General features: G+C 41.8%; 1 protein-coding gene across 4 annotated transcripts in view; it reads left to right on the plus strand.

Moving 5' to 3' along the window:
• The window catches only part of SORCS1 (sortilin related VPS10 domain containing receptor 1), a 304,488-nt gene that overhangs the window by 262,851 nt on the left and 14,185 nt on the right, over positions 1-27,452 (plus strand). For all 4 annotated transcript variants that reach the window (XM_040607385.1, XM_040607386.1, XM_040607387.1 and 1 more), the window contains exons 19-23: positions 10,288-10,474; positions 14,356-14,489; positions 16,409-16,532; positions 17,519-17,631; positions 20,826-20,957. In XM_040607385.1, coding sequence (XP_040463319.1) covers positions 10,288-10,474; positions 14,356-14,489; positions 16,409-16,532; positions 17,519-17,631; positions 20,826-20,957 — 690 coding nt within the window. The remainder of the gene's footprint in view (positions 1-10,287; positions 10,475-14,355; positions 14,490-16,408; positions 16,533-17,518; positions 17,632-20,825; positions 20,958-27,452) is intronic.

Here is a 27,452-nt window from a genome sequence, read left to right on the forward strand (position 1 = left end):
TATCTGTGTATGCATGTGATGTTTTTCACAATTGCATATGAAGAAAGTGTGTTCTATTCAAATCTTGTTTCCTGGAGTGGTGATCAGTATTTTTAAGTGCTACACCCTGGTGTGAGGACTCTTTCTTTCGCTTGTGTCAAAGTTACTGTCTTTTAGGATGTAAAGAAACAGCAGTCTTTGCTTATGTTGTAGTCCCTTTGCACCTTAACATCTCCTGTATCCCTCTGAGATAGTTTGTTTAAACCTTCAGATCTGCAGAGCTGTTCCATACACTGCAGCCTCCCAGGTCTCTTTTTTCATGCCTATACTCCACTTGACCTGCAGAAAAAAAAAAAAAAAAAAAAAAAAAGAAAAAAAAAAGAAAAAAGAAAAGAAGCTGGTGATCCAAGGTACAAGAGTCTGTTTTAGATTTGTACTCCTATTATCTTTCTAGGGATTTCTGCTCCATCTAAAGACCCGCCTGGGTCTGAAAAGAAGAATAAGCTGCAGAGGTAGACTCACTTGAGGCCCTGAAAAATCACTGTGTCTCTGTAGTGGCTTACTAAAAACGTAGGGAGAGGCAAATGGCAGCAGAAGAAAACTGATTTTTTCATTCAGGTGTGGGATTCAGGGAAAGGAACCACAGTTCATGGGTTTCTTGTAGAGCCTGCTTGTGCCTGTGGTGATGCTGAGGGCTGGAACTGTGTCATTCTGACAATAACACAATGTCAGCAAAAGCTGTCTGAAGAGCAACAAGGACAAGGCATTCAGAAGTGTTTTGCTATTGAAGAAGACACAAAAGGAAACTAATCACTGAAGTCTGTGCAAGTGGAGAGGGGGCAGGCACCAAAACCAGCAGTGCATAGAGCATTGCTGGTTTCTGAGAGATGGGATTCTGTCCCAGTTTCTCTAACCCTAACTCACATAAAATTTGCCTGTAAAGCATTTCTATCTGGCAGCATATAAATATCATTAAAAGCAAAAACAACCAACAGCTCATGTTTAAATGATCTGAATGTAAGAATGCTTTCCAAAGTGGTCTGACTTTCCTATCACCTTTTAGGATTTCAGTATGACTTCTTAAAAACAGTTTGCAAAGTCACATTGCACTTAATAAATTTGTTCCTGTTATTGGAAAGGTTTGTCCAGATTAGTTCTCCTATTAATCTGGGTATAATCATCATGATACTCCTACTGGGTGACAACAGCCAGGAAGCATCAATATTTCCTTTTTTAATTAGCTTGCGTCCCATTGTACGAAGCATTATGGAAGTGTTTAATAAGCAGAGTACCATACTTAAGCTGGTAATTTTGCTCTTAAATTTCTGTTGAGCTAAGGAGAATAGCAACAGCATCTTTGTCATTACATGGCAGCACAGGAGAAAACTAGTTATGCTTAAAAGAAAATTTTCCTATTGCTTCAAAATACTGCCAGTTTAAAGGTTAATCCTTGCCCTGGCCAGGGCTGTTTGCTCAGACCCATGGCTGGTACCTCTCACACTGCAACAACAGAGTTGTTTCTCAGCCTGAACCTGAATCCTTTATTTTTGCACAGCAACAAAAGGAACCCAAAACCAGGAATCACAAAGCCAGTTTTCCTACTGAAGTTCTTCAGCCCAGTGTCCTCGACAGATGCTGCTGCTCTGCTGTAGAAAACAGAGGAATGTTATTAAGCAGGTGTTGTTTCTGTGTGCCTTCCTCATCACATGGTCGTGTAGGTTTCTTGCCCCTTGCAAACCCAATTGTTATTTGTGTGTTTGAGTTATTTGTATGAACATCAGACACTTGTGCTTGCTGTACAGCTTCAGCGGAGACACAGAAAGCTGCAGCCCCCAGAACAACGGTGTTCAACACAATGGCTTTCAAACTTGTTTCATCTGGTTGCTCATACATCTTTGCTGAGGAAATGGACAGTAACGACATTGAGGGCAGAAAGGTTCAGGGCTTTGGCTGTTTCATTACAGATAATTCACAGAGAAACTGCCTCCTCTAATTTATTTTATATCTTGGTAAAATGACAGCCAAACCTCTTTGACATTCCAGGTCTGCCTGTGTTCTCACTTGACAAAGTCACTCCACTGGGAGTAGATTCTGACTTGCTTTGGACTGCTTGCTGCTGCTATATGATGTTTGGATTAGACTAATACGTGGGGAAAGCTCATTTGTTCCTACAGTTTTGGCCATGGGCTAGAATTTAGGCAATCTGAAGTCATTCCTGAACCTCACTCTGAGATCATTCTGCATGACCTTGAGTAAGAAACTTAACCTTTCTGGTTTTTTATTCCCTCATTTGAAAACAGAGCTTTACTTTCTTCCTCTTGCCTTTCATGCCTTTCATTTATGTGCTGAATGTTCATGAGGCCAGAGAACTCTCTCTTACCATGTGAATATACAAACAGAGCCCTGAATTTTCTAAAGACCACTATGGTTTTCTGCAATGACAATGTTAATAAATGGCTGTACAAAGTATGTTATATCTCGGGTATGTTTAATGAGCTTGGAGATCCTGCTGAAGGGACAATACCATTAACATTTCCCACCTCAGCACTGTTGTTCGGTGCAATTCAGAGTTCAATTCAGCTGAAACCTCTGGAGATGAGTTTAGGATTGTTTTGATAGTTGATATACTCAAATTAAAGATGCAAGGCTAGCAGTACTTAAAAGCATAGTCCGTATTTTTTGTGGTATCCTACTGTGTTAGCTCTTTTGCTATCACAAGTTAGTTAGAAATGACTACAGAAATACGAAACCTTCATCCTAACTTTCAATGCATATGCTCATCATGGCTGTTTATCTCACTAACACCACCACGTTCCTGTTAATAACACACAGATGAAATATCAGTACATCCCCTCCTCCATACCACTGTCATCTGAATTATAATTGCATTTTCTGTATTACTGATAATGACAAGCTGGTTGGGAAAAATCAGAGCCTTTCATGCAGTTTTAAATTAACTGCTGAAATTCCATGAAAATGTATGAAAGTTGACCTCACCTTCATGATGACATACAGTGCTACAGTCTTCTAATGCACTTACAGTCACACAAGTTGAAATGTTCTGCCTAATGCTGAGAGGTTGTGCTTATTGATTCCTGTAGAGCACAGGTCTAGTCCTGCAGAAAAAGCTCATGGTTGAGTTGAGCTGGCACAACTGGCAGTCAGAATGAATGATTTGATTAGTACAATTAACTGCTTTGGTGTAGAAAAAGAAGTATATTTGAAAAATATCAAACTATTTTCTCTGCTAAAAGACACATTTCTATTCAGTTTCTGATTTTAAAAAGTTAAAAGCATCTCTTTGAAAGCAGGAATTTACATGGGAAAACATGTTTTTCAGTACTTGATCAAGTTGGACTTGAATATCTGTTTAAAATTAAGGATATGCTTTAAACAGACCTAGACTAAAGTTATCCCATGCACAGATATTCAGTTGCAATGGAAATAATCTTTGATGGATGTTTTCTGATGGTAACAGGAAAATGCCAAAGCAGGAAAAGCATTAATCTAAAGAAAGCGAAAAGCATTAATCTAAAGAAAGCACAAAGCATTAATTCACGAAGACAACTCAACCACAGTAGTATCTGTCTCTTGCAAAGGATAATTAAATCCACTACCAACATCTGGAAGGAAAATGCACAAACCAGTGCATAACTAAAGACTTAAAAATGGAATCTGAAACATGCAAATCAAAATTAAAAACCTTGAACTGTATTTCATTGTTTTATTACTTCCATTTAGAAACAAATACTGGAAGTCAATAAGGAAATTCATTATTACAACCTTCTGGGCAAGATTCAAACATAGTGTTTGAGAGAGAATCCTGCTAGGTGGGATACACTCACATACACTAAAATATTGAGAGCTGGATAAAAGTAATCAAAGTGTAAAACTATTGTCACAAACTGTATGATCTGTTTCTTGATATACCCTGATGCAGGAAGCTTCACATCCAGGTCTCCTGTAAGCTCTAGACTTCTATTCTTTTGTCAAGATACAGGTAAAATGCACATTTGGCTTGGGGAGGGCAGGGAGGGGAAGGAGGGAGGAGAATCTTTTGTGTATACTTGGAACCCCCTTGGACATTTAATGAGAAAATCCCTTAGAAAATAGTTAATATCTGATTTACATTTTAGTAACAAATATTGTATAGGTAAAGGGCATAATACAGGGCCTTGGGAAACTTGTTTTTAATTGACAGGGCTTCTTTTCATGCTAAAAAGAGTACTGGTGTGCTTAAAGTTCAGCATCTGCTTAAGTCTTTGGCTAGACTAACGCCTGTATCCAGATTGCAGTGTACTTCAGGTTATATCCAAGCTTGTGCATATTGCATATACCTAGTTCAAGGTAAAAAACATCCATCAAAAGTACTTTCATTTTTTTCAGCTATGGCAATTGTTGGCTGACTAGCTTAGTGTGATTAGAATACAGGAGCTGAATGCAGAGGTATCACCACAAGCAGCCTACTTGTTAAATTTCTCCCCTGATGCCTAAGAGCATTGGCATTAAAGACCTCTTACAATGAAGGCCAGAGAGGCTGCCCAAAGTTTAGTGCTTATAGCATCCAAGTGCTTTGCTGTGGCTTCCAAAGTAATGCAGGGAGTCTTCTGTCTGCTTTATCCAAGCTAAAAGCTTCAGAAAACCCCTATCATGTGGTATTGGCCTTGTCAAAATGATGAGAAGCTGGAAAAACTTCTGGAACAGGAGAGGTTTTTGCAAGATGTATGTATCTGCATCAAATTGTTGCAGAATAAAACTTCGCTTGGTAAAATAGCCACTTGCAAGCGGATCTGGAGAGCTGCCTGTGACAGAGGCAGCTGGGGCTGGTGTAGATCAGGTGTGGGCTGTGTGGGAAATGTTTTGATTTTTGGCTCACACACTTTCTCTTCCTGTCTTTTTCTGCCCACGCTCTTACCTGGCACATATAAAACATTAGAACAAGTCAAAACACACTCTTTTTGTTTTCCTGACTTTTTTCTCCCACTTCCTAAGCTAGAATTTTAAATGTCAGCTTTTCAAAATGTGGCATTTTTAGAGAAGTGTTATAGCCTGGATCTTACTGAATGGAAAATGTATTTCCAGTTCAAAGGGTTTTAAAACAAAACAGGAAAGGCCAAGGCAAATGAAAAAGACAGGGGAAACAGTGGCTGCAGCTCTTCTCTAATTAGATTTTCAGATGTCTCTGTCAGCATCTTTTCTCCCTAGGGAATTTGGAAGAAAAATTGAAACCTAAATCTTGCATGCCTTAGAAATGGCTCCCTTCCCTGGCAGCACCTGTAGGCACCACGGTTTTCATGACTATGGACAAAATGAAGACAAGAGAAAAAACATTCATTAAAACATAAATTTTGACACTTGCAGAAACAGGCCTGTTCTAAAATGCTTCACCCTTTTCATCTTCTGCTGCTGTCTCAAATATGCAGAGGAATATACCTCAACCTGAAACAGACTTCAACTGCATGACCTCAGCCATACTCAGAGATGATAAAGCCAGCAGGGTCACTGTGGTGGTGCAGCTTTAACAGTATGAACAGCTTTTGTCCCAGCAGTATGGCTTCACTGTTTGAGGACATAATCTCATTTTTAGTTAGAAAAGATGGCTAAAACCCTAGTGATGATGGACCTAGAGGAACTGGGAGAGCATCTTAGGGTACTTCACAGATCTATGTCTTTGGTCTGAGTCCAGCATTGCCCTTGAGAGAATACACTCCCCCTCTGAAAGCGGTTAGAGCTGAGGTGGTCATATATGTTCACTTCTATCCGTGAAGTTATATGCCTTTTGATGTCCTCTGTTGGCTTGGGCAGTCAGGAGTGCCCAAATCACTGCAACATGTTTGAAATTGGATGTTTTCTTTCAAATAACTCAGCTCAACAAAGGACATAACTCCTACTTAAGACCATCTCCTGTGTTCCTAATGGCCCTTTGTGAGGACTGGTGTGATCATCCTAGTTTGATCTTCTAACGCAGGTAGGAGCTCTTGTCTCAGTGATTGGTGTGTCAAAGAAGAATGTAAGCAGGTGCTTAAACTCCTAGTAAAGCATCCAATGGGGAATTTGCTAAGATCTTTGCTGAGTGGAGGCCTTACTAGTTTGCATTGCTCAAGCACCTTTCTTAGGTTTGACAATATGTCAACTCCAGATTGAAAACTCCAGATGTTTCCAAGTTAATTACTTGGAGAAACTTAGTTAAGAACTACCCAAGGACAACCTTGGAGCTGATTTAACATGCAAGACCCTCATGTTTCTTTCTAAAAGGATACTCATGTTGGTTTTCTCAGTAAATGCCTCAGCACCTCAGGGTTCCTTTGCCCTCACTGGTTCTCTCAAGTGAACAGGGAGTGGTTGTCTTTACCTTCAGGACACCAGGAGGGAAATGGCACGAGGTATGTGTGAGAATACGCAAACATGTGCCTCCATCAAGGGATGTCTTTTCCCTGCCACATCCTTCTCTCTGGGGTCCTCCAGAACAGAGCAACACAGTTATTTTTGTCTCATCCATTTGGAAGCCATCTCCAGGTATAGCTCTACTCATTCTGCTTTCCATTCAGGCGATCTTCCGCTATTTCTGCTTTCACAACAGTTTATAAAAAGACTGAGAGACCATGAGGAATATAAAGCTTATGTTACAATTCCCTCCCATAGTCACACACACACACATTTCCCTTTCTGATGTGGAAACCTGCCTGACACCAATGGTTTACATGGGTACCTTTCATGCCAGTTGGGCATCCAGAGGGCTGTTTCTTTCTCAAGGGAAAAGAAAAGCAACAACAACAACCACCACAGAAAAAAAAAGGAAAAGGAAACCAAAGTAAATTAAATGTCCTTTCAGCCAATTTTATGAACTGCCCTCGGCTATTAATTTACCAGCATTCTTCCAGACAGCAGCAGCTGCTTCAGCGTGCCAGGCTGTGGAGCGAGCTGCTGCATAGCAACAGCCAGCCAGCGTGAACGTACCCACCGTAAGCATCACGCAGAGCCACAGAGGGAGACTTTCCAAAGGCATGAGAACACTTAAAGTTAAGACAAGGTACTTGCATCTTACCTGAAAGGGAGAGGATCTTTAGCAGCCACAGTTGTTATACAGGTCAGTGTGTAACTATCTGGCTGTCAGAAACTGCCCTTACCATAGGCATGTCACTGCACTGTGAGGTGAGAAAATCTTACAACTGTTTCTAGTGTGTATGACATAGGTTATATGGATTTTTTAATATGGAAGCATGACTCACTTTTCCGTCTTTTAAACAGGTTTGCAACCAAAAAAAATATTTTAATTGCTTTTTGTTGGTAAGGAAATTACATTGCATTTTGAAAAAAGGTTTCAAAAGCCTTTTTGGGTTGGGTGATTGACGTAGAGTTTGACAATGCTGCATGCACCAAGCTGGATTTGTTTCAGGAGTGGAAGTTTAAAACCTGTTTCAGGATTGTTTCTCATTAGCGGATCCCTGTTCTGTCATGGAGAATACAGATCCCTGATATCTTTGGCTTTTGGTTTGCTCTAATGTTTTGTTTGTTTGTTTCCCAAATGGGCTTTTTATTTAATTATCTATTTATTGTAATTTATTGTAACAATTCTGAAATGTGCTAGATTAGCAGCCCAGGAGACTAATGTAACAAAGTGGCAGTCTGAGTTATACCACAAACCTACTTTGCTGGGATAATCTCTAGGCAAGAGGAGAAGAGTTTAATCAGCTCTGTCAATTTATTAGCCCTTCCCTTCTAAGGCAAGCACCAAAGATCCCACTTAGTGTCAATAGTGTTGGTAGCTGTTCTGAAATATATACAAGTCCAGCTCATTTTAAATTAGGCCACTGAGCAAGTCTTAAGCTGCTGTAAGCTCTTGTTATCATGTGAGGCTGAAGCAGTTCTTTTGACAAAACACCACTTCGATATAGTTGACCCTTCCCTGAGAATGTCTCTTATCTTCCTGGGTTTTATGATTTTGAATCATAGAATCATCCTAGAATGGTTTGGGTTGGAAGGGACCTTAAAGATAGTCTAGTTCCAACCCCCTGCCATGGGCAGGGACACCTTTCACCAGACCAGGTTGCTCCAAGCCCCATCCAGCCTGGCCTTGAACACTGCCAGGGATGGGGCACCCACAGCTTCTCTGGGCAGCCTGTGCCAGTGCCTCATCACTCTCACAGTGAAGAATTTCTTCCCAATATCTAATCTAAATCTACCCTTTTCCACTTTAAAGCCATTACCCCTTGTCCTGTCCCTACACGCCCTTGTAAAAAGTCCTTTTCCAGCTTTCTTGTAGGCCCTTTAGGTGCTGGAAGGCTGCTATAAGGTCTCCCCAGAGCCTTTTCTTCTCCAGGCTGAACAACCCCAGCTCTCTCAGCCTGTCTTCATAGGAGAGGTGCTCCAGCCCTCTGACCATTTTCATGGCCCTCCTCTGGACTCATTGCAACAGGCCTGTGTCCTTCTGATGTTGGGGGCTCCAGATGGACACAGTACAGCAGGTAGGGTCTCACCAGAGCTGAGGGAGAGAGCCACCTCCCTTGACCTGCTGGTCATGCTTCTTTTGATGCAGCCCAGGATACAGTTGGCTTTCTGGGCTGCAAGTGCATATTGCCGGGTTGTGTTGAGCTTCTCATCCACCAACACCCCCAAGTCCTTCTCCTCAGGGCTGCTCTCAATCCATTCTCTGCCCAGCCTGTATATTGATACTGGGAGTTGTCCCAACCCAGGTGCAGCACTTTACACTTGGCCTTGCTGAACTTCATGAGGTTTGCACGGGGCCACCTCTCAAGCCTGTCAAGGTCACTCTGGAAGGCCTCCCTTCCCTCCAACATGCCCACCACACCACAGAGCTTGGTGTCATCAGCAAACTTGCTGAGGTGCACTCGGTGCCGGTGTCCGTGGTGCTGACAAAGATGTTCAGCAGTGCTGGCCCCACACCGGCCCCTGAGGCATGCCTCTCAGCACTGGTCTCTACTTGGGCATCAAGCCGTTGACTGTGACCATCCAGCCAATCCCTTATCCACCAAGTGGTCCACCCATCAAATCCGTGTGTCTCCAGTTTAGAGACAAGGATGTCATGCAGGACAGTGTCAAATGCTTTGCACAAGTCCAGGCAGATGACATCAGTTGCTCATCTGCCAGTGCTGTAATCCCATCACAGAAGGCCACCAAATTTGTCAGACACTATTTGCCTTTAGTGGAGCCATGTTGGCTGTCATCAGTGACCTCTTTATTTTCTGTAGCCTTCCTTTTTGTGTTTACGTTTATCCAGGAGCTGCTTGTTCATCCATGCAGGCCTCCTGGCATTTTTGCCTGACTTCCTCTTTGTTTGGACACATCACTCCTGAGCTTGGAAAAGGTGACCCTTGAATATTAACCAGTTTTCTCGGGCCCCTCTTCCCTCCAGGGCTTTGTCCCATGGTAGGCTACCAAGAGATCCCTGAAGAGGCCAAAGCCCGCCCTCCTGAAGCCCAGGGCAGTGAGCCTGCTGTGCACCCCCCTCGCTGCCCTAAGGGCCTTGAACTCCACCATTTCATGGTCACTGGAGCCCAGGCTGCCCTTGAGCTTCACATTCCCCACGAGCCTCTCCTTGTTGGTGAGAGTTGGTCCAGTATAGCACCTCGCCTTGTTGGTTCCTGTATCACTTGGAGAAGGAAGTTATCATCAAATTATTCCAGGAACCTCCTGGATTGTTTATGCCCTGTTGTGTTGTCCCTCAAACAGGTATCAGGGTGGTTGAAGTTCCTCATGAGGACCAGGGCTTTTGAGTGTGAGGCAGCTCCTATCTTATAGAGGGCCTCACCTGCTCGGCCTTCCTGGCCCGGTGCCCTGTTGCAGACAGACCCCTCCTATGTCACCTGTCCCTGCCCTCACTTTAATCCTGACCCATAAGATCTTGGTCAGCACCTCAGACACAAGATACAAAAGCTCACTGTGTGAGTCATTCCAAGGACTCCTGAGGCAATCTCAATAGCTACCCATGTCCTTAGCACTTACTGAGATGAACACCATTCCCCACTACAACTCTGTTCCTCCCTATAAGAAAACTTAGGGGAAGGAGCCAGCATATTTTCTAGAAGATCCTCTGGTCCCCCTGATGTTTGGGAAAGCAGGGCTACAGCACACACCTTGGAGGACAGCTTCACAGTGCAGCTGAGTCACCTTCAAGAGGGTGCAACTTTTTCTTCACTGACTGCTGAGCAAGTTGATGAAGTGACCACCTTTCCTCTGGTAACATCAGACCTTGCAACTGTCCTCTGGTTGGTCTAGGTCATTGCACTGATCCAGTCTCTCAAAAGAAAAGCAGTCTTTTCTGACCCTTTCTCTTTACTATCACCACAGGGAGACCTCCAGAGATCCCTCATTCAGGTGGATTTTGGAGACGGCATTGCTGTGTCGTATGCCAATCTCAGCTCGACTGAAGATGGGATCAAGCACATCTACCAGAACGTGGGCATATTCCGAGTGACTGTGCTGGTGGAAAATAGCCTGGGTTCTGACAACGCTGTCCTCTACCTGCATGTAACGTGTATGTATGTTCATATTCATTGTTAGCTTCTGTTGTTCTTTAAATAATTATTACTTGTTCTTAGAGATAACATTTGGGGCTTTGCAGCTGGAAGCAGCGTGTTGGGATATAATGAGTGTTTGTCCTCCAGCAAAGGACTCCAGACGGAGGGGAGCCACAGGCAATAGTGACATGTTCCACCTCTGATTTTGGGTATTCTACCTTGGGACACATCAAAGGAGTCTCCAGCCCTTTCTGAATGCACCTGCATTAGCGTGTTTACAATTCCAGAAATACAAAGACATCCAGGATCTTTAATCACTTTTAAAAGCCTTGACTTTTACTTTGTACATGTGTTTTGCCCTCTAATGAAATGCAACCACCTCTGGAATGGGAACCAGTGTATTTCAGTCTTCCTGTTGTCATAGGAACCAAAATCCTGGTGTTAAAGAGTATTTCAAGAAAAAATATTATCTTCACATTGCTTTTCTGCTATTCTTTTTAATCTTTTCTATACTTCAGCTGGCTCTATTTACAATTGAAATGTATCTCAAGTCCTTACATAAAACCAGCAATGTGTTCTTTCATATTTATTCTCGGACATGGTTATGAACACAAAGGGTCAACCTGTTACTGAAATTTTGTAACATACCAAATGGATTTTGTGTGGAGCCATCATTTTCTTTATATAGTGGGGTGGTTTTTTTTGTGGCTTATTTGTGTTTTCAGCTGTGTGCCTCTGTGCCAGATTTACTGTAAAAAACCAGGAAATTCCAAAACTTAAAGTTATGCTTACAGAAATACCACATACCCTGTACCAAATTAACTCCATATACTTTCTAGATAATTCAGCACATTCCATACACTTTAACTCTAGTTTTGTAGTTCATGCAGCATGAAAGCAGCTGCCTCTTCAGGGGAAGAGGGCAGCTCTTTAATGGTGCACCATCATATCAACAGATGGGAGCAGTGGGAGGTGTAGCTGTGGAATACTGGGGGTTTATGAGGGAGCACTAGAGAAGCAGGAGCTGTTTTAATCCATTTTCTTGAGACATTAAAAGCTTAAGAATTATTTTGATTGTTTAAGCAGTATGAGAAATAAGCAATATTCAGATAAATTCATGTGACTTAGCAGCTGATGGTGTATGTTTCTGTGTTTTGTGTAAGTAATGCCAGCACAGGACTTAAATACTGCATGATTATTGCAGCCAGTCCCAGATTATACATGTCTGACCCCCTGGAGAAGTGACACTCTAAGGGATATGTCTCATTTTTCTCTACATGATAAGAATTAGGGACTTCAAAACAGGTTGCAGACTGAGCGTGGTGCTACTCAGAGTAGCATTAGATTTGCTGAGGACAGAGTTGCACAGTAAATCCAGTCCCCTCCAGAGCCTAACATACAGATTTACAAAAGCTTCTAAATCCTATTTAAATGCTTGCATTGCTACTCAGCTCTCTGCTGAGTATTCTGCTTGTGGAGTATAAGCTTGGCCTTTGGGAAGTTTTGTAAAAATATCTGTCCTTACAATAGACGCACACCTTACGCTGCTAAGACCCACAGAAAAGCAGTGTGCAGCCTGAACATCCAGAGTGTTTCAGGAAGGGCTATGAACTGTGTGACCCCTTGCTACGGGGTTAATATATGAGCACATATAGCCTGTCTGGGCATTCCAACACCCTTCCCTACCTGTGGCCAGCAGATGTGCTGAGGGGAAAACTGCAGGCACTGAATCACAGTGCTTGTGATCTCTAAGATGAGCGTAAAGCCTCTGTGTTGTGCCCTCATCCTTCTGCAGCCATGAGGCCAGTGCATAGTAGTTGGTCCAGGCATTCAAAACTGCAGACTATTGTGAGGTAGAAGTATTTTGGGGTGGATGTACAGTAAATTGTATATAAACTGTTTCTCCAGCCAACAGGCTGTCTCTGAACTGTCCTGACAGCTCAGAATTTTCCCCTGGATAGTTATGCATTTTCCTGAACGCTTCAGAATAACTCCCCTACCCAAGGGAACCTTTTGGGAAGCTTCTCCCTTCCTATTGTCTTGGACTTGTACACAGTTTTTCCTAGGGCAGGTGAAGGTCTGTAGTCTCCACGGTCCTGCACGAAGCTCAGGAATTAATTCTCTTGAGCGCTTTTCAAACTTCCCTGGCAGAAAGCGGCACCAAGCCGAGGGCCTATCCAGAGTGAGCTATCGCCATCTGCTGGCCAGACAGTAGTTCGGCACTTCAGCCGCTGACCCAGCTACACGCACAGCACTCAAGCAGAATTGGCTTCCTGGAGCCATTCTGTCATGTGCTTTCCTAGCAGGCATATGGTGGAGGTCCAAGGAGGTACTGGGGCACTCTCTGCAGTGCAGGGTCATTTGAGATGTGCTCAGAGTAGCTATGCAGTTATGTTGGAGTATATTAGACTTTACATGGGCTCCATTGTCGCTGCTGTCACCAAATCTGGTGTTAGGACATTTGTTCATTTAAAGGGCTGTGCTGACACTGGGCATTTGGCAAACATCCCAAAGAACACCAGAGCTGCAAAATATTTAACCTGAGAAGCTGCTGTTTTTCAGGTCTCTGGGTCGTGCTGAAAGCAGGTGCAGCCCAGTCACAGAAATATATCTGAGCAGGGGAATGCTGTTAAGATTATGAGGGTGAAATTCTGGCTTCTCTTGAATTTTCAAGAAGATTGTTGACTGCTGATTCTAAAAGGAAAAATGCACTGTGGTCTGGTCTATAGCAGGCTTTGATTAGTCTTAACTGGGCTGCTTCAGGTTAAGCAACGGCTGTGTCTACAGCCCAGAGAAAGCTGCATTTTGCTAATAAATCAGGAACACTGGCCCTTGTTTATTCTGATGTTATTTATGCAGTTTGATTTGGGATGTTTTTTTCATATTTCTCTCCCTGCCTGTGTGAGATGTGTAGGGTACGAGGTGCTTGCTCCAAAATGTGTGGTGTTCCTTTAGCTTGAAAAGTAAGGTGTAAATGGTGATATTTGCATGGGTTATGTCCTGGAAATCCCTCTCCTGAAATACATAAAACCCTCTAGCAACGTATCTGAGCTCCACAAGGACAATCAATTCTCCCAGGCTGTGGTCTCTGCTTCTCATGAGTAGGGAGCTTGCAGATGTAGTACATGTAGATGTGGTCTTCATTTATTTAAGAAATCCATGTCCCCATGTCACCTGGTGTTTCTTTCTTTTTCTTTCTCTGTCACTCTCAGGACAGTTGCTTTGTTCTCTAAGTGAACAGTCAGAACACATTTTAAAAAAATAATCTCTAGGACAAGATGTAACAACAAAGGCCCATCTGTCTCCAGAAGATGGGAAATGTGTAACCCTGGGCATAATGTCACTTGTTGAATGAATTATGTTCTGTTTATACTAAAGAAATAAAAGAAGTTATTGAGGAAAAGGAGGTATTATAAGGTAACATTTAAATGAAGATGCTTGGTGAATAGCTTGCCTTCAGATAGAGTTTCAGCTGACATAAATGGATACACCACTGCTGAAGTTCACCATACCATAGCAGTTTGCAGCAGCAGAGATGCCTCATATCCACTGAAGCCACTTGCCCTGCACATTCTTATGTCTTCCCAGTGAAGGCCATATTCATGTAACATTCATTCTTTTGGTGAAGTTGCATATAAAGTCCCTGAGTTTATGCCATTTGTGCAGTAGAGAGTCCAGCTTTTTCAGCCTCAGGTACATGGGTAACTCCTGCTCTCTGAGGAACAGATTTAAGCCAGCCTCTAGAAATGGCACCAGGCAGAAATATTAACTGGCATGCCTGACAGTGATTTGGAGGACTTCTCCCCCCTAAACCAATGGATATCCCCTCAGTTCCATTCTCCCTCAGGCTGACATTTCTGATGGAAGGGGGACTCACTTCTTGCTTCTGTCTCTGCAGGCCCCTTGGAACATGTTCACTTAGCCCTACCATTTGTCACCACAAAGAACAAGGAGGTCAACGCCACGGCGGTACTGTGGCCAAGCCAAGTGGGAACACTTACTTATGTCTGGTGGTTTGGGAACAACACAGAGGTTTGTATTCCTTATGGACTGAAATCAATATAATCCTGGAGAAGCCCTCTGAGGACAGAGGGAGGGATCTGGGAATGCTTCTGAATAGTCACACAAGCAAGAAAATTATAAACCAGAAACCGGGAGACTGGTGGTTCTGTGACATACTGGCAGTGAAATGTAAAACTGCTTTGTGGTTGTTGCTGAGACTTAGCTGTAGGGTTTCTTGCCATTTCATGCAAATTGCCAATAGCTTTGTCCCTGTATTTACATCCAAAATGGATGTAGTGAACAAAAATCCAGAATTACTGTGTTTTTCCCTACTCTCCATTGTTCAATAACAACAACAAAAAAACACCTTATGGGTTTGGGATTCTTTTTAGGATAATAACCTTTCAAACTGAAGTTGTTCTTGTATCTGGAACTGACTTAACATAGCCCGAGAGTTTAAACCTCATTTCTTTGGTGACTAACAAGGGAAGAGACTGCCATCAGTTCTATGCCTCCCCTTAAATGTGCTGAGCCCAATACTGAGCCATCACAGTCTATGCTAAACCACGTGTGCATGAAGACCTTATTATCATGTGCTACTAGTGGATAAATGGTTCCCAGCACACCTCCCTGCCTCTGGGCTCAGCTCAGATACAAAACCAGCATGCACTGCATTCTGCTGCCTCTATGCTTGCAGTGTTGGTAAATCTGCATGGGCATTACAACTGTTATTTTATGTATCTTTGTGGCTGAAGTACCCAGAGACCCTAATTAGTTTCTGAGGGGAGAGATTTTCACAAATTTTTTAGAACCAAGGGTGACCTTCAACCACAAGTGGTGATCTTCTCTATAATGCAGGTCAAAAGGTTTCATCAGTACCTTCTGCTTTATTTAACTCTTTGTGATTAAGGCAGAACATGACTTTTTGTTGTTGTTTTGCATTAATAACTTCCCTCAGATGATGGAGAATACACTACTCGTTTTTTTTACCCTCTCCCCCAACTATTTCCCTACAGTTAATTATGCCGAGCGTTGAACACATAGGCTGTGCTTGTAGTCTGAATTTATCTAGCTTCGGTTTCAAGCTACCTTTGTGTGTAGATTAAAGAATTGTCTGTACTACCAGAAATCATCTTCCTCTAGAGGTACTTACAGGTTGTAATTGTCACTTTTTAACCTTCTTTCTGATCTGCTAAGCTCTTAAGTGATCAGGGTCGGTCTAGCGCTGTTCTCATTGAAATGAGAGTTTTACAGACTACAATGGCAACAGAGTTTGACTTAATACTGGGTGCTTTGAAGATCTCAGCCAGAGTTCATTAATAAGTGAAAAGAGAAGATAGGGAAGAGACTGCTGAAAGGGGACACAACTTGTTGATAAACTGGTTGCAGAGTGAAGCAAGCTGAGGGGGTTTGTGTCCTCTCTGAACACCATCACTTTCCAAAAATAACATCTCCATGTCTAAGGGTAACATGGGAGAAAAACTGGGCCATCTTAATTTGCCTCCTGGTTCTCTCAAAACCTCCTTGAGTCACCTGAAACAAATCACAGCTAGATCTCTAAGGAGTGTGATACCTGAGCAGTGAGTCTTGTGGGCCCTTGTATTAGGATCTGGACCTCTCTGGGGAGTGCAGCAAAGATGGACACTTGAACATGGGATCCAGATCAGCCAGCATGCTAGGTGGGAGAGAAATACAGGGATATCTTAAAACTTAGTTCCTTTGGAAATTATAGGTACTTTACTCTGAGCTTCAGAAGGACATCCCCATCTGGATTGCTGGGTCTTCTCTGGAAAATTGGCTTCCGTGTCATGGCAGCCTTTCTAGGTCTTAAGTTTCCAAGCTGGAACTAACTCCACAAACCATCCCGACAGGCCAGAGCGCCAAATTCATTTTTGCTTTTCCTTTCTAGCCAAATTGCTTTAATTTCTCCTTTTCTGATATACTTGCAGCCGCTGATCACATTGGAAGGGAGCATCACATTCACATTCTCTGTGGAAGGGATGAACACCATTACCGTTCAGGTTTCAGCGGGAAACACAATTCTTCAGGACACAAAGACTATTGCTGTGTATGGTGAGTTCTTCTGCCTTCATTTCACATAGGAGTCTCCATATTCAAGACCTAGAGCGCCAGGTTAGCTGGCAGCAACATGTGGTCTTTATTCCAGGATGCTTTGAGTGAGATTATAAACTCAGTTCCAGTGTTATCCATTCAGCATAACATCTCTGAAGGCCACTCTCTGACATTAGTCCAAACTGTGATGACTGCAGAACATTGATCTCCTTCCCAGAGCCCCCTGCACCTGCTTTATCACTATTTGGTCACCCTACATGATTGTCAAAATGTTAGGTCATTTTGGGAGCTGGTTTTCCCCCTTCTTGGCTGGTAGAGGCCTCTTAACTCATGCAAAAGCTGCTTAATATGAAAGATAAGTCAATGCTGTGCTGCAGTTCTGTACAGAAATCTGTACTGGCTTGATATTGTACTCGGGCCTCAGAAGAAGTTAGGGCACACAAATACACAGTGTAAATGGAGCCTGAGAACCACTGAGAATCCCAGTTTTAGCTGTTTGTGCTAAACACGTGGTCATAGTGATCAGTGTGGGCATCTCTGTTAACAGCAACAGGGATTAAGAAGTACATTTTCCAAGGCTAGTTCTCTCCCCAAGTTTATCCCTGTCCCCTTCCAATTAACCTTCAAGTGTTTGGGGCATGTCTATGAGAGTACAATCACAACTTCTTTCACAGGGCATGCCTGCTTCAGAAGTCGAGATTAAGGTAGCATTTCGTTTACATTCCCCACACAGCTCCTTTTCCAGTGGTAGTCACCCACTGAAATAAAGGCTGATCACCTTTTCCAGTTCTGTGACACTGGAGCAGTGAATCTCTCGGGTTCTCCAGACCTCTCAGACACACTGCTGGATTCTCTGACAGTCTGTGCCTCACCTGCAGACTGATTAACCAAAATGTGAGCTGCAGCAGGTTTCACTAGGTTCTGCCCGCTCGTTTGGCACTGAGGCGTTTCATTCTTTACTCACCACCATGTCATTGTATCTACAGAGCAATTTCAGTCCCTGCGGTTATCATTCTCTCCAAACCTGGATGATTACAACCCAGATATCCCAGAGTGGAGGAGGGACATTGGCAGAGTAGTCAAGAGAGCTGTGGTGGAGGTAAGCAACGTGCACAACCTGCATTGCAGTGGTCCTGCTTTATGTTCCAACTGGATCAGCTGTTCTCTCAAGGTGTCTCTCTGTTTCTACCAGCTATAAAAGGAGACTAGACTGGTGTTTGAGGCCAGAATCCTAAATTTTAGGCAGCTGAAACTGTCCCATGCTATGACAATCTGGTGCTCAGAGTCAGCCTTCAGTTTATTCTTTTTAATGACAGTGGATTATGTGGAATATTTCTGAGAAAAGGCCATATAGAAAACTAATTACTTATACCTGCCTATAGCTGTACAAATGCCTTTACAGCTGCAAAGAATTCTTACTTCTTTTACTGCTATTCTTATACAGCAGTGTAAAGTAGTGCTGTTCTAACGGAATTACAAATACGCTGCAGGAAACTTAGGAGACTAAAAAGAAAACAATTTTTACTACAGAGAAGAAGACCACAGTAAGTGCTTTATGTCTTTCACATAGCATGAGGTTCACGGGTCAGGATTGGATGCTGGTTTTCCCGTCAACGCTGTGGAGAAGCTCTGAAGTGCCGCCTTTAACCGAGGAACAGGATGTCATAAAAATATACTTGTGTGGCTGAAGATTTGGATTTCAAACTGAGAGGCTAAGAAAAGTTAGAGACAACAGTTGAGGTTTCTCAGCTCAGCAGAAAAACAGTGAAAGGAACCATTTGAATCAGGGTTTCTACTTTTTTAAAAAAATAAAGATACTCAGATTTTGAAAGGATACAAGGCTTGTAGATGATATTAGCAAGCTTATATGTTCATTCATAGCATCCTCTGTGTTTAAAATGACTGGAAAAACACTGTGCACTAATCACACAAACTTGTCTGGATTGTTTCTGAGATTTTTTTCTTCAATTTCCTCAAAAGACAGGAGGAGAGGAGGAAAGGAAAAAAAAGAACATTTTTTCTGGACGTGGTTTTTCTGACTTATGTATGTCTGTAACAAGTGTTCAAGGATCCATTTATCTTCGGGATGAATTTTCAGAATATAAACAAGTCAATAAAATAAAATCAAGCCATTAAAAAAAAGGATTATAAAACTACAGTACCAAGGCTACATTCCAAAAGCAGAGCAGTGAAAACACAAAATCTTTTTGTTGTTTGAATTAAAAAAGCATAAAAAATTGATAGCTAATTATCCCTCTTTACATAGCTAAATGATTCACCTTAAACAAGCCTTTGTGAGAGGTTTCTGTAAAAAAATAAAGAAAAAACAGATAGATTTGTACAGAAATTAAGTAAACTGTATTAAAATTATTTGAATAACTGAATAATTCAATAGGAAATTATAGCTGTGCTATAGAATATTTATGAACTTTTATTAAAATACTACACTCTTACTACAGAGTACCATAGTCTTGGATAAAAATTCTGCATAAGAATTTATAATTCTGTAGTAAAATCTCAGCTTCTTTCTAGAGTAAGGATATTTTCATATTATCACAGAATATCGTATTTTGTATATATGATCATAATTATTTGCTCACGTCATTGATTTTCTGAGTCCTGTCTCCCACTTTTGATGAAGTCAAGAATGAATTGAGTAGATCAGCCAAAAGCTTCTGGGGGGGGAAGGAGGGGAAGAAAGAAAAAAAAATCATTGCCAGACTCTAAAAACAAACACTTTTCATTAACCAGTAATCCTGTGTCTTTTTCTTGACATCGTAGAACAAATTGTTAGGCCAGCACAAATAATGCAGTCCCTGGCTTCACAGAATACTTGTCAAGAATGTGAGATCTTTACATTGCTACAGTTGGTTTTTTTCTAAATCCATATTAAAAAAAAAAAAAAAAAAAAAAAAGACAACAGCAACAAACCCATGTTTTTCCTTGGTGAGCAGTGGAGGGGTTTTTCCTTGCTGTGCAGTGGAGGGGAAGCATTCAGTTTTTATAGCTCCACAGGGTATTCCCTGGACTGTCAGCAGTCATGCGTGGGATAGCCACAGAATTAGCTCAAGTACTACTGATTTCTAATCAGTTTTTGCTGACTCCTTATCCTCCATCCATAATTTCCTTCAATGAGCAGCTGCTCCACGTCTTTCCTCCTGAACTACCAGGGAGAATCCCTGTGGTTTAGGTCCAGTTACTGTGTGAGAGGGCTGCAGGTCCTGGCTGCAGGGGAGTCTCTGTGCTGCGTCAGGCTGCTGTGGGCTGTCCCTCGTACCTGAGGGCACTTTTTTTACTCCTTTAAAAGTGACCTGCTAAATTCAGCACCTCAAAACTTAAGGTTTAAATTAAAAAAAACCTTGAGATTTAAATACATTTGCTGGATAATCCAGAACACAAAAAGGCAATGGAGGAAGATTCAGCAAACTATGTTTCGCCTTCTTTTGGCTCACGAAACCTTCTGAAGGACAAACTGGCTTCTTTTCTGGAGAATAACGCTGCAGTCTGACTGGGCAATGTCATGGTAACAGCAGCTGAAACCCATGACCAGAGATGACCCTAATAACGACGCCTGCGGGGTACTTTGAATTTTGGCTAACTTATGTCAAAGGGAGATTTGAGTTTTAACTGGTTGCTTAAGATTTTCAGGCAACAGGACAAAAAAAAATACAAATCTGCACATTAATACAATCTGTAACACCTAACAAAACAAAACACACGCACAAACAAAACAACAACAAAAAAAGTCTTTTGGAGTTGACTCAGGATGTGAGCTATAAGAATTTGTTTGGCTTTTGGGTTTCAAATTTGGTTCATCATCTTCTCCCTCCCTGAGTCTCCACATGGCTTTTAAAATGTTTTGGCTAATGACACCTCCAGAGTGCAGTTCTGCCCATATACTGGACCCTTAACTTGCAGCTTCTTACCACTGACTAAATGCAGAACCTCAGGGACTAACTTGGGATAGTCATAACTTTAAGGTAGCTAAATTTAGAGCAAGCAAATTGTGCCATATGCAACTGTTATATAGGAGCTCCTTTTAGCACATGTTTGATTATCGCTATTGCCTTAGGACCCTGCCTATTATACTGGAGAACATTGGTAAAATAGCTTAGATCGGGAAATTATCAATCCCTGACTTTTTACCTGCAGTGGATTGTAACAAGTTTCTCCCTGTTGTACCAGTTATACCCTACATAATTTGTATATGTACTGTGATGCCTGAGCAAAGAAGCTCTCAGTATTCAGTGCCATCCCCGCTCTTTATCTGTTCATTATTTGTCTGTGTATCAGGCAACAGGTATTTCAAGCAAGCATATTCTGGTCGCAGTGCTCCCTGGTCTGCCCACCTCTGCTGAACTCTTCATTTTACCATATCAAGATGCCACAGGAGAAAGTAAAAGAACGGCAGCAGACCTAGAGCAGGTATTGTGTCCACTACTTGGATAAGTGTATATTTCTCTATTTGTGTCCAACTGTGTATATATACTTATATATATATATATATGGGATTTCCAAGGCAGGTTAGAACAAGTACTTGTGGTATAAATGCATCTGATTCATCGGCATCTATATAATGACTGTGGTATCTGCTACAGCCTCTTTTGGGGTTTTTTTGTTGTTTTTTTGGTGTTGGATTTGTTTGTTTTTTGTTTTTTTTTTACTCTGCCCAAACACTTTGGAGCTGTATTTAGAAGCTGAGACTCCATTTGGATTCCTCAATAATGTTAAATTGACATAAATTTGCATGATACCAAGTCTCTCCTCTTAGAAGTTCTGTTATACTTCATGGAAGTAGAAAAAAAGCAGGAAGGATTCAGGGGATGATTCCTGCCCACAGGAACCGGAGTAGCCTCATAAGCCAAACTTTATGAGGCTGTCAAGAGTTTAGAAAGCGCTGGAGGACAGAGCTGGGTGGTAGACCTGTGCAGGTCAGAACTTCACTACTTTAAGGCACAGGGATGGGGTTGGATTATCTGCCTGTCCTCTTCCTGATGCTGGCAGTGGCTGAAGCAGGCTATGACAACTGGAGGACTGTATCTCCCTGCAGGCCTCAAAGGTCCTACCCACCAGGTGACCCTAGCATGATTGTGACTAAAAGATGAAACACTATGCTGGCCAAAAATCCTGAAATATCTCTCAGCTTATTACTTCAGATTCCAGGGGCAAAGATAACTAACTGTTGGTGAAGCACCACCCTACCTCTGCCTCTCCATACAGTATGTCTGTGGCTCAAGCAGACATGCCCCATGGCGGTACGAGCTATATGAACATTGGGGTAGAGGGTGTTGTCAGCTCACAAATACCAGTATCAGTGCTATGGTGAAATCCTCAGCATTCCTGGATGCCTGCTGCTCCACTGTATGGCACAAGGGGTTTAGCACTTCTCTTTGGGTTTGTCGCTCGATTTGTGAATAAGTGAAGTCTTCCCATCAGTGCATCTATCAACAATATCTTCCACTCCTTGTATTCTTGTTTTCTAGCAACCTTTTCAACCGCCTGACCTGTTACTGGCAGTTGCAACTGCCTCTTGCAGCAGTCTAAGGCCTTGTTAACTTAGCTGTGGGCCTGAAACCACTAGGTCACCCAGATTCTTAAACTTTCCCTTGCTCAGCATCCTTAGCAATCATCTTTTCTTTTTTTTGACAAATTAGTTTCCTCTGCAATTTTCACCACCCATGTAATAAACAAAAAAGATGGAGATTTACTGCTCCACAAAACCTTTCCTCCCTTTTCTCCTTCATCCCCCTTCTCTTTTCATTCATCACAAATTGGCAAGGAAGCCAGTCCATAAACTTTCAAATTTATATCTGACCCAGCTCCCCTCTGGCACTCAGCAGCTTATTGTGTTTTGCCAATTACTCCCTCTCTTTGTCCTTTTCTTTTATCCCCCTGTAAAAATGGGGTCTCTGTGGCTGTGGGAAAGGAAGCCCTGACAGTGCACTCCTGACCCTTTTTATGGACAAGAAGAAATGTCATTTTCAGTGGGACTCCAGCAGCTTCTCTGGCATCCTGCAGGGTCCAAATGGTAACCTTTGAAGAGACAGAAACTATTTGCCATTTTCAGCCAGCTGTTTCTTGTGGAGAAGTATCTCCCTGGCTCCCATCAGGATGATCAGAATGTTTTTCTTACTAGTCTGTGGGTACTGCTTTCCCCTTCCTAATTACTCTACTAGAAAATGGCATTGTTTTCAGTGGGAACTGCCTAAGGAGGCCCAAACATCTGTTTCTGCCTTCAGGTCTGAAGTGTATTCTGATACTGTTCCTGTTTTGTCATCCATTTGGCCTGTGATCCTTCACTATCCCTTTCTCAAAGTGTTTCAGAGTCCATTCAACACCTCTCTGTGCTTGAAGTCACTGGGATGAATACTGGGAGCAGATGTTTCTGCTGATGACAGCTTAAGTTGCTTCTTAGGTACTTTATAATGTATAGTGTTCTTTTCTGATAGGAACAAAAATCTGTCTTGTGTTCATGAGCAAGCAACAAGCTATTCAAAGGCATGTGTGTGAGTTTGTGTGTTTGCAGGTGTGCGCCCAAAGGATTTATAGTTCTGTGTGACTTTTTCTAATTTGGAAGAGAATCTTTAACGTGTACAGGAACAAAGTGGAAATAGTTTGTACAAACTGCAATGGAATAAGGTTCCTTAAGGAAGCAATTATGTAGATTGCTTTTTTCGTGGTGTCATATCACACATGGAAGCTACTCTCCAACATGAGACTCATGGTGAGTCTGTCCAGAGACATAGTGACAAATAGTTTCTGTTCCTGGAACACTTGCAGTTAGAATAGATCAGGTGGGACAGAGTTACAGAAATTAATGTTTCTATTATGCAAAAGCTCTTGTTTCAGTAGCCAAGGGAGGGAAAACCTAACTCATTCTCAAAATCAGAAGTTGGTGAAACTGAGTGAAATATCGTAGAAGGGCGTGAAACCCACCATGAACACTGTAGGCACAGGAGAATGAAGTGTGCTACAGCCCCCTCCTCTTCTTCCCCTCCTGTTAGAGCCTCCTAAAGTTGCAATCATATGACATGGATGTGGTGATACAACCCTGAATCCATCATATTCACATGCCAGGTACCAGAAGAGAGGCAAGGGACACTTGGCAGTCCTGATGTTCTGCTCATTCAGCCTGGGTTTGAAAGGCAGAAGCCATGTAAATCGTGTAGGTGGTGCATGCTAACCTTCCTTAGCTAGAACAAGCAAAGCTAAGGACAGCTGATTGGAGTGGGAAGAAGGGGAAAGTGATAGAAACAGTAGCTGAAGAGGGAATTCAAACTACATCTCCCCACATTAAACTCGCAAAATTGCTGCAAGCCATGTCTTTTACAGAGCATCTGTGAGGTTTTGGGCAACTTGCTTAACCAAGCAGTATTTCATCACCTGAGCTAGACCATTGTGCTGCCATGGGTAAAACAATGACGGGTACATGTGGTTTCATGGACTTTCACATTTGCCAGCAAATGTGATACATACCTAGTAACCATGGCGGTTTACTTTCCCGCTGTTTTCTCTTGAGGCAGATTAAGCTGGTTTTATCTGGTACATACTCATTTGGCTTCTTAAGCACACCTTTGGGTCTCTCTGTCCAGCCATGCTGTGGTCTCTAGGTATGTAGTTTCCATTGACTTCAGAGGCAACTAGATGTCCAGTGTCCCTTGAAAATCTAGGTCTTAATTTCCCATTTGTCAAAGTCTATTAAACTACTCTGTGCCACTCATATTTTATGAATCTAATCAGAGTAAGCCATGAATTGTTGGGTACAGTAATAGTGGGACTGGAAGCTGTCCTAGGCTCTACATCACACTTGACAAATATACATTTCCATGTAGTTTTCCGTTAGGGTGGTGCATGTCTTTAGCATGCATTTAGCATACTGAATTTTTATTTATCTAAATTAAATGCTAATTTATCATCATTCATGGTGCAAATCTCATGCTCTTGTTGGGACTGCAGTTAGATGTTAGATGTCATGTTCTCCTTGAGCTGATGTACCACTCTCATTCAAGTGCCCCAGGTTTATTATTTTGTTCTGTGTACACACAGTACCAATTATTGTCATATCTGTTTGCAGATTTCATTTAAAAATGTGAACTCTGTATTCCTGATGCAGTCTCCCCATGGGAGACAAAAGTACCTTTTAAAAAGTTTAACTGCTATTTACAGCTGAAAAAACCCCAGTACATACGAGCCTGGGAAATTTTTCTTAATGTGCAGCATGGGACAATTTCACCTAATACGAAATTACAGAATTTCTGAGGACTTCAGGTTGCTTGATCCACTCCACTTTCTGTAGTCAGTGTAAACCTACAGCTTACTCTTCACAGCTTTATAAGAATCAAAAGGCCTTTCATCCTGCAGAATCCCAAAGCATTTTGCATATTTAAAGTCTTGTATTTATGACCAAAATGTTGTGACTTTACTTTTTTTTTCCCCCCAGTTGGAGCACTTCGTTTCCCATTTTATAGTAACCGAGGACAGACAACCAACCTGCTTAAAAATGTAGAAATAATTGGCAGCTGTAAAATGCTGCTGTTTGATTTGCATGTTGTCACTGCCACATAACTAAAATATCCCAAGTCTTGCAAAAACAGCCACCCACAACCACCATTGGCCGCTTGGGCCAGTATGCAGTTGTTACACAATCTTTATGGATGGGCTTGGTGAATGTGACGATTACAGAATTCAGATCTGCTGCTTCAAAAGCACTGAATTCTTTCTCTTCAGTGAAGGGCAAACCTCTAATTAGTAGCATTTCAAGTAATTTTTGAGTAATTTTTAGCACTAATCCTATTCAATATAAATGCATGGTAGGAAGATATTCTACTCTTAACTCAGTAGAGGGCAGTGATACAAATACACAGATATGCTTACTCAATTTATTTCAGTGTACGGTTTTACTCAATAGGAAGATTCTAACGGGTTATCTTTTTTATTTATGAATTTCACAAATTATCTTCCATCCACATTTTTTGCTAGAGGAGGCTTTTTGTCAAACACAGCAAATGTATCTCCTATTAGTCAAATGAGATGTAAGCAGAACATGAGAATTCTAAAGTGATGTTTTCATATCAAGTAAAGGTTTCAGTGTTTTGGTGTGTTTCCCTTCAGTTCTCCATTTACGTGCTTTTACCTGGCCCACTCAAAATAACTGTAAAAGCAGAATGCAAAGTAGTTGTAGGAGCAACTAGCTAATGTCATTTGAGGCCATTACTCTTTTCCTCTGAAAAGCGGTATCAGCGATGTAGCAAGCATGATGGAGTCTTTGGCAAATGGCAACATCAGCTGGTTGGTAGCCAACTGTGCTCAACATGTTGCAGCTGTGGCCAGTATCTGTATCCAGCCGAAGAGATGGGAAATTACATGGGTGACTGAATATCAAATGGGCAGTAATGAACTGAGGAGATGAAATACCTCTGGCGAATTTAACACTATAGAGAGTAGGAAGCCTGTATGTGTATATGTCTTAGGATTCTTTCTTTAAAGCAGGTTTAGTTTTACTTCTGCTTCATTGTAGCTGATGGAGCTTCTATCTATTTTTATACATTTTTTCCCACCCACCCTCCTAAGCCTTAGGGTTTTAGCATATTTACTTTCACTACTTTTCTTTGCTTTGATGTATTTCATCTGTACCTGTCACCAAAATATTTTAGCAACAAGATCATTACAGTGACCGCCTTCAAATCTTACCAAAAATGGTGACAATCAGTCCTGGAAAATAAATTCCAGGAAGAAGGGTAAATCGTCTAGTGTTTACTAGGAGAGATTTTTTTAACATCTATACCTTTGTATGCAGCCCAAGACTTCCAGTGGGTGCTTAGGGAAGGTTGGGCCCATTTTTAAGTAGTAAAGGCAGGTAGGGAGAGAATGGAATAACATGAACCAGAAGACCTTGTACCAAGGGCTTTTTTCCTTAGCCAGCTTTTCTTGATCAGCTGCTTGTGTGCCGCAGAAGAGGCTGTCTAAATATCTTGTCTTAGTGTCTTTGAGTTAACTCCTGCCATGTGTGGCCATCATCCTTCCCGCCTTTTCATCTTTTGCTCAGTGTACGGAGCAGCCCTCGATACTCAAGACTCCTTCTGGTGACCTTTGTTCATCTAAAGCTTTTATGTCCAGGCTCTCTCTGTGTTCATATCTTGTCCCAGAGTAACCATAGCAATGTCCTCTGCCTTGTGCTCTCACAGTACCTCTGGATACTCACAGCAGCTTGAATTTAGCACCATTCATTAAAAGATCTCAAGAAATCCCTGCTGGACCCTGTAAGTCAGTGATTGTGCTCTTTTCAGTGCTAAGGCAAGGAAGCTTTAGAGGCCTCATGTGAAGTAACCAAGGTTATGCAGGGCCAGTGGCACAGTTTAAAGTAATGCACATTTGCCCTGACTCTTGATTCACTTCTGTAATGATGGTGCAAGTCACTTTCTACCAATCGATGTGCATAGTTCTTTCCCTAGTTGTTTATTGATTTGCTCCATGAATTGAAGTGTAGCACTCTTGAGTTGATATCCTTACACAGTATCTATAAAATTATCTAGATTCTTAGCTGGTACATACGGGCATAGTTGAATCACATTCAATTAGTCTAAACCAATTTACACCAGAGGTTTCAAAATTCAATAAAAGTATGGGGAAATGCCCTTCTGAGTGATAATTCTGTTTCTTGGTGCACATGGTTCTTTCACAGTCCTAGTTCTGACAAAATGCTAAGAGAAGCCAAATTAATTTTTGTTTTGTTCCATTTTTAAATTGGAATCTCTTTTTTTCCTTCACAAATTGACTGTTATTATTATTCATTATGTGTCCTTTGATGAAAAATGATACATGAAGAATGGTTTCTATTACTGAATTATTTTTGCACATCATGCTTAATTCTGCAAATGAAGCAGATAAAGTCAATGAGGCTCAGTTAAGGACCAAAACTAA

Source organism: Falco naumanni, chromosome 9 (genome assembly GCF_017639655.2).
Source record: "Falco naumanni isolate bFalNau1 chromosome 9, bFalNau1.pat, whole genome shotgun sequence".
In the NCBI taxonomy this organism is placed as follows: domain Eukaryota; kingdom Metazoa; phylum Chordata; class Aves; order Falconiformes; family Falconidae; genus Falco; species Falco naumanni.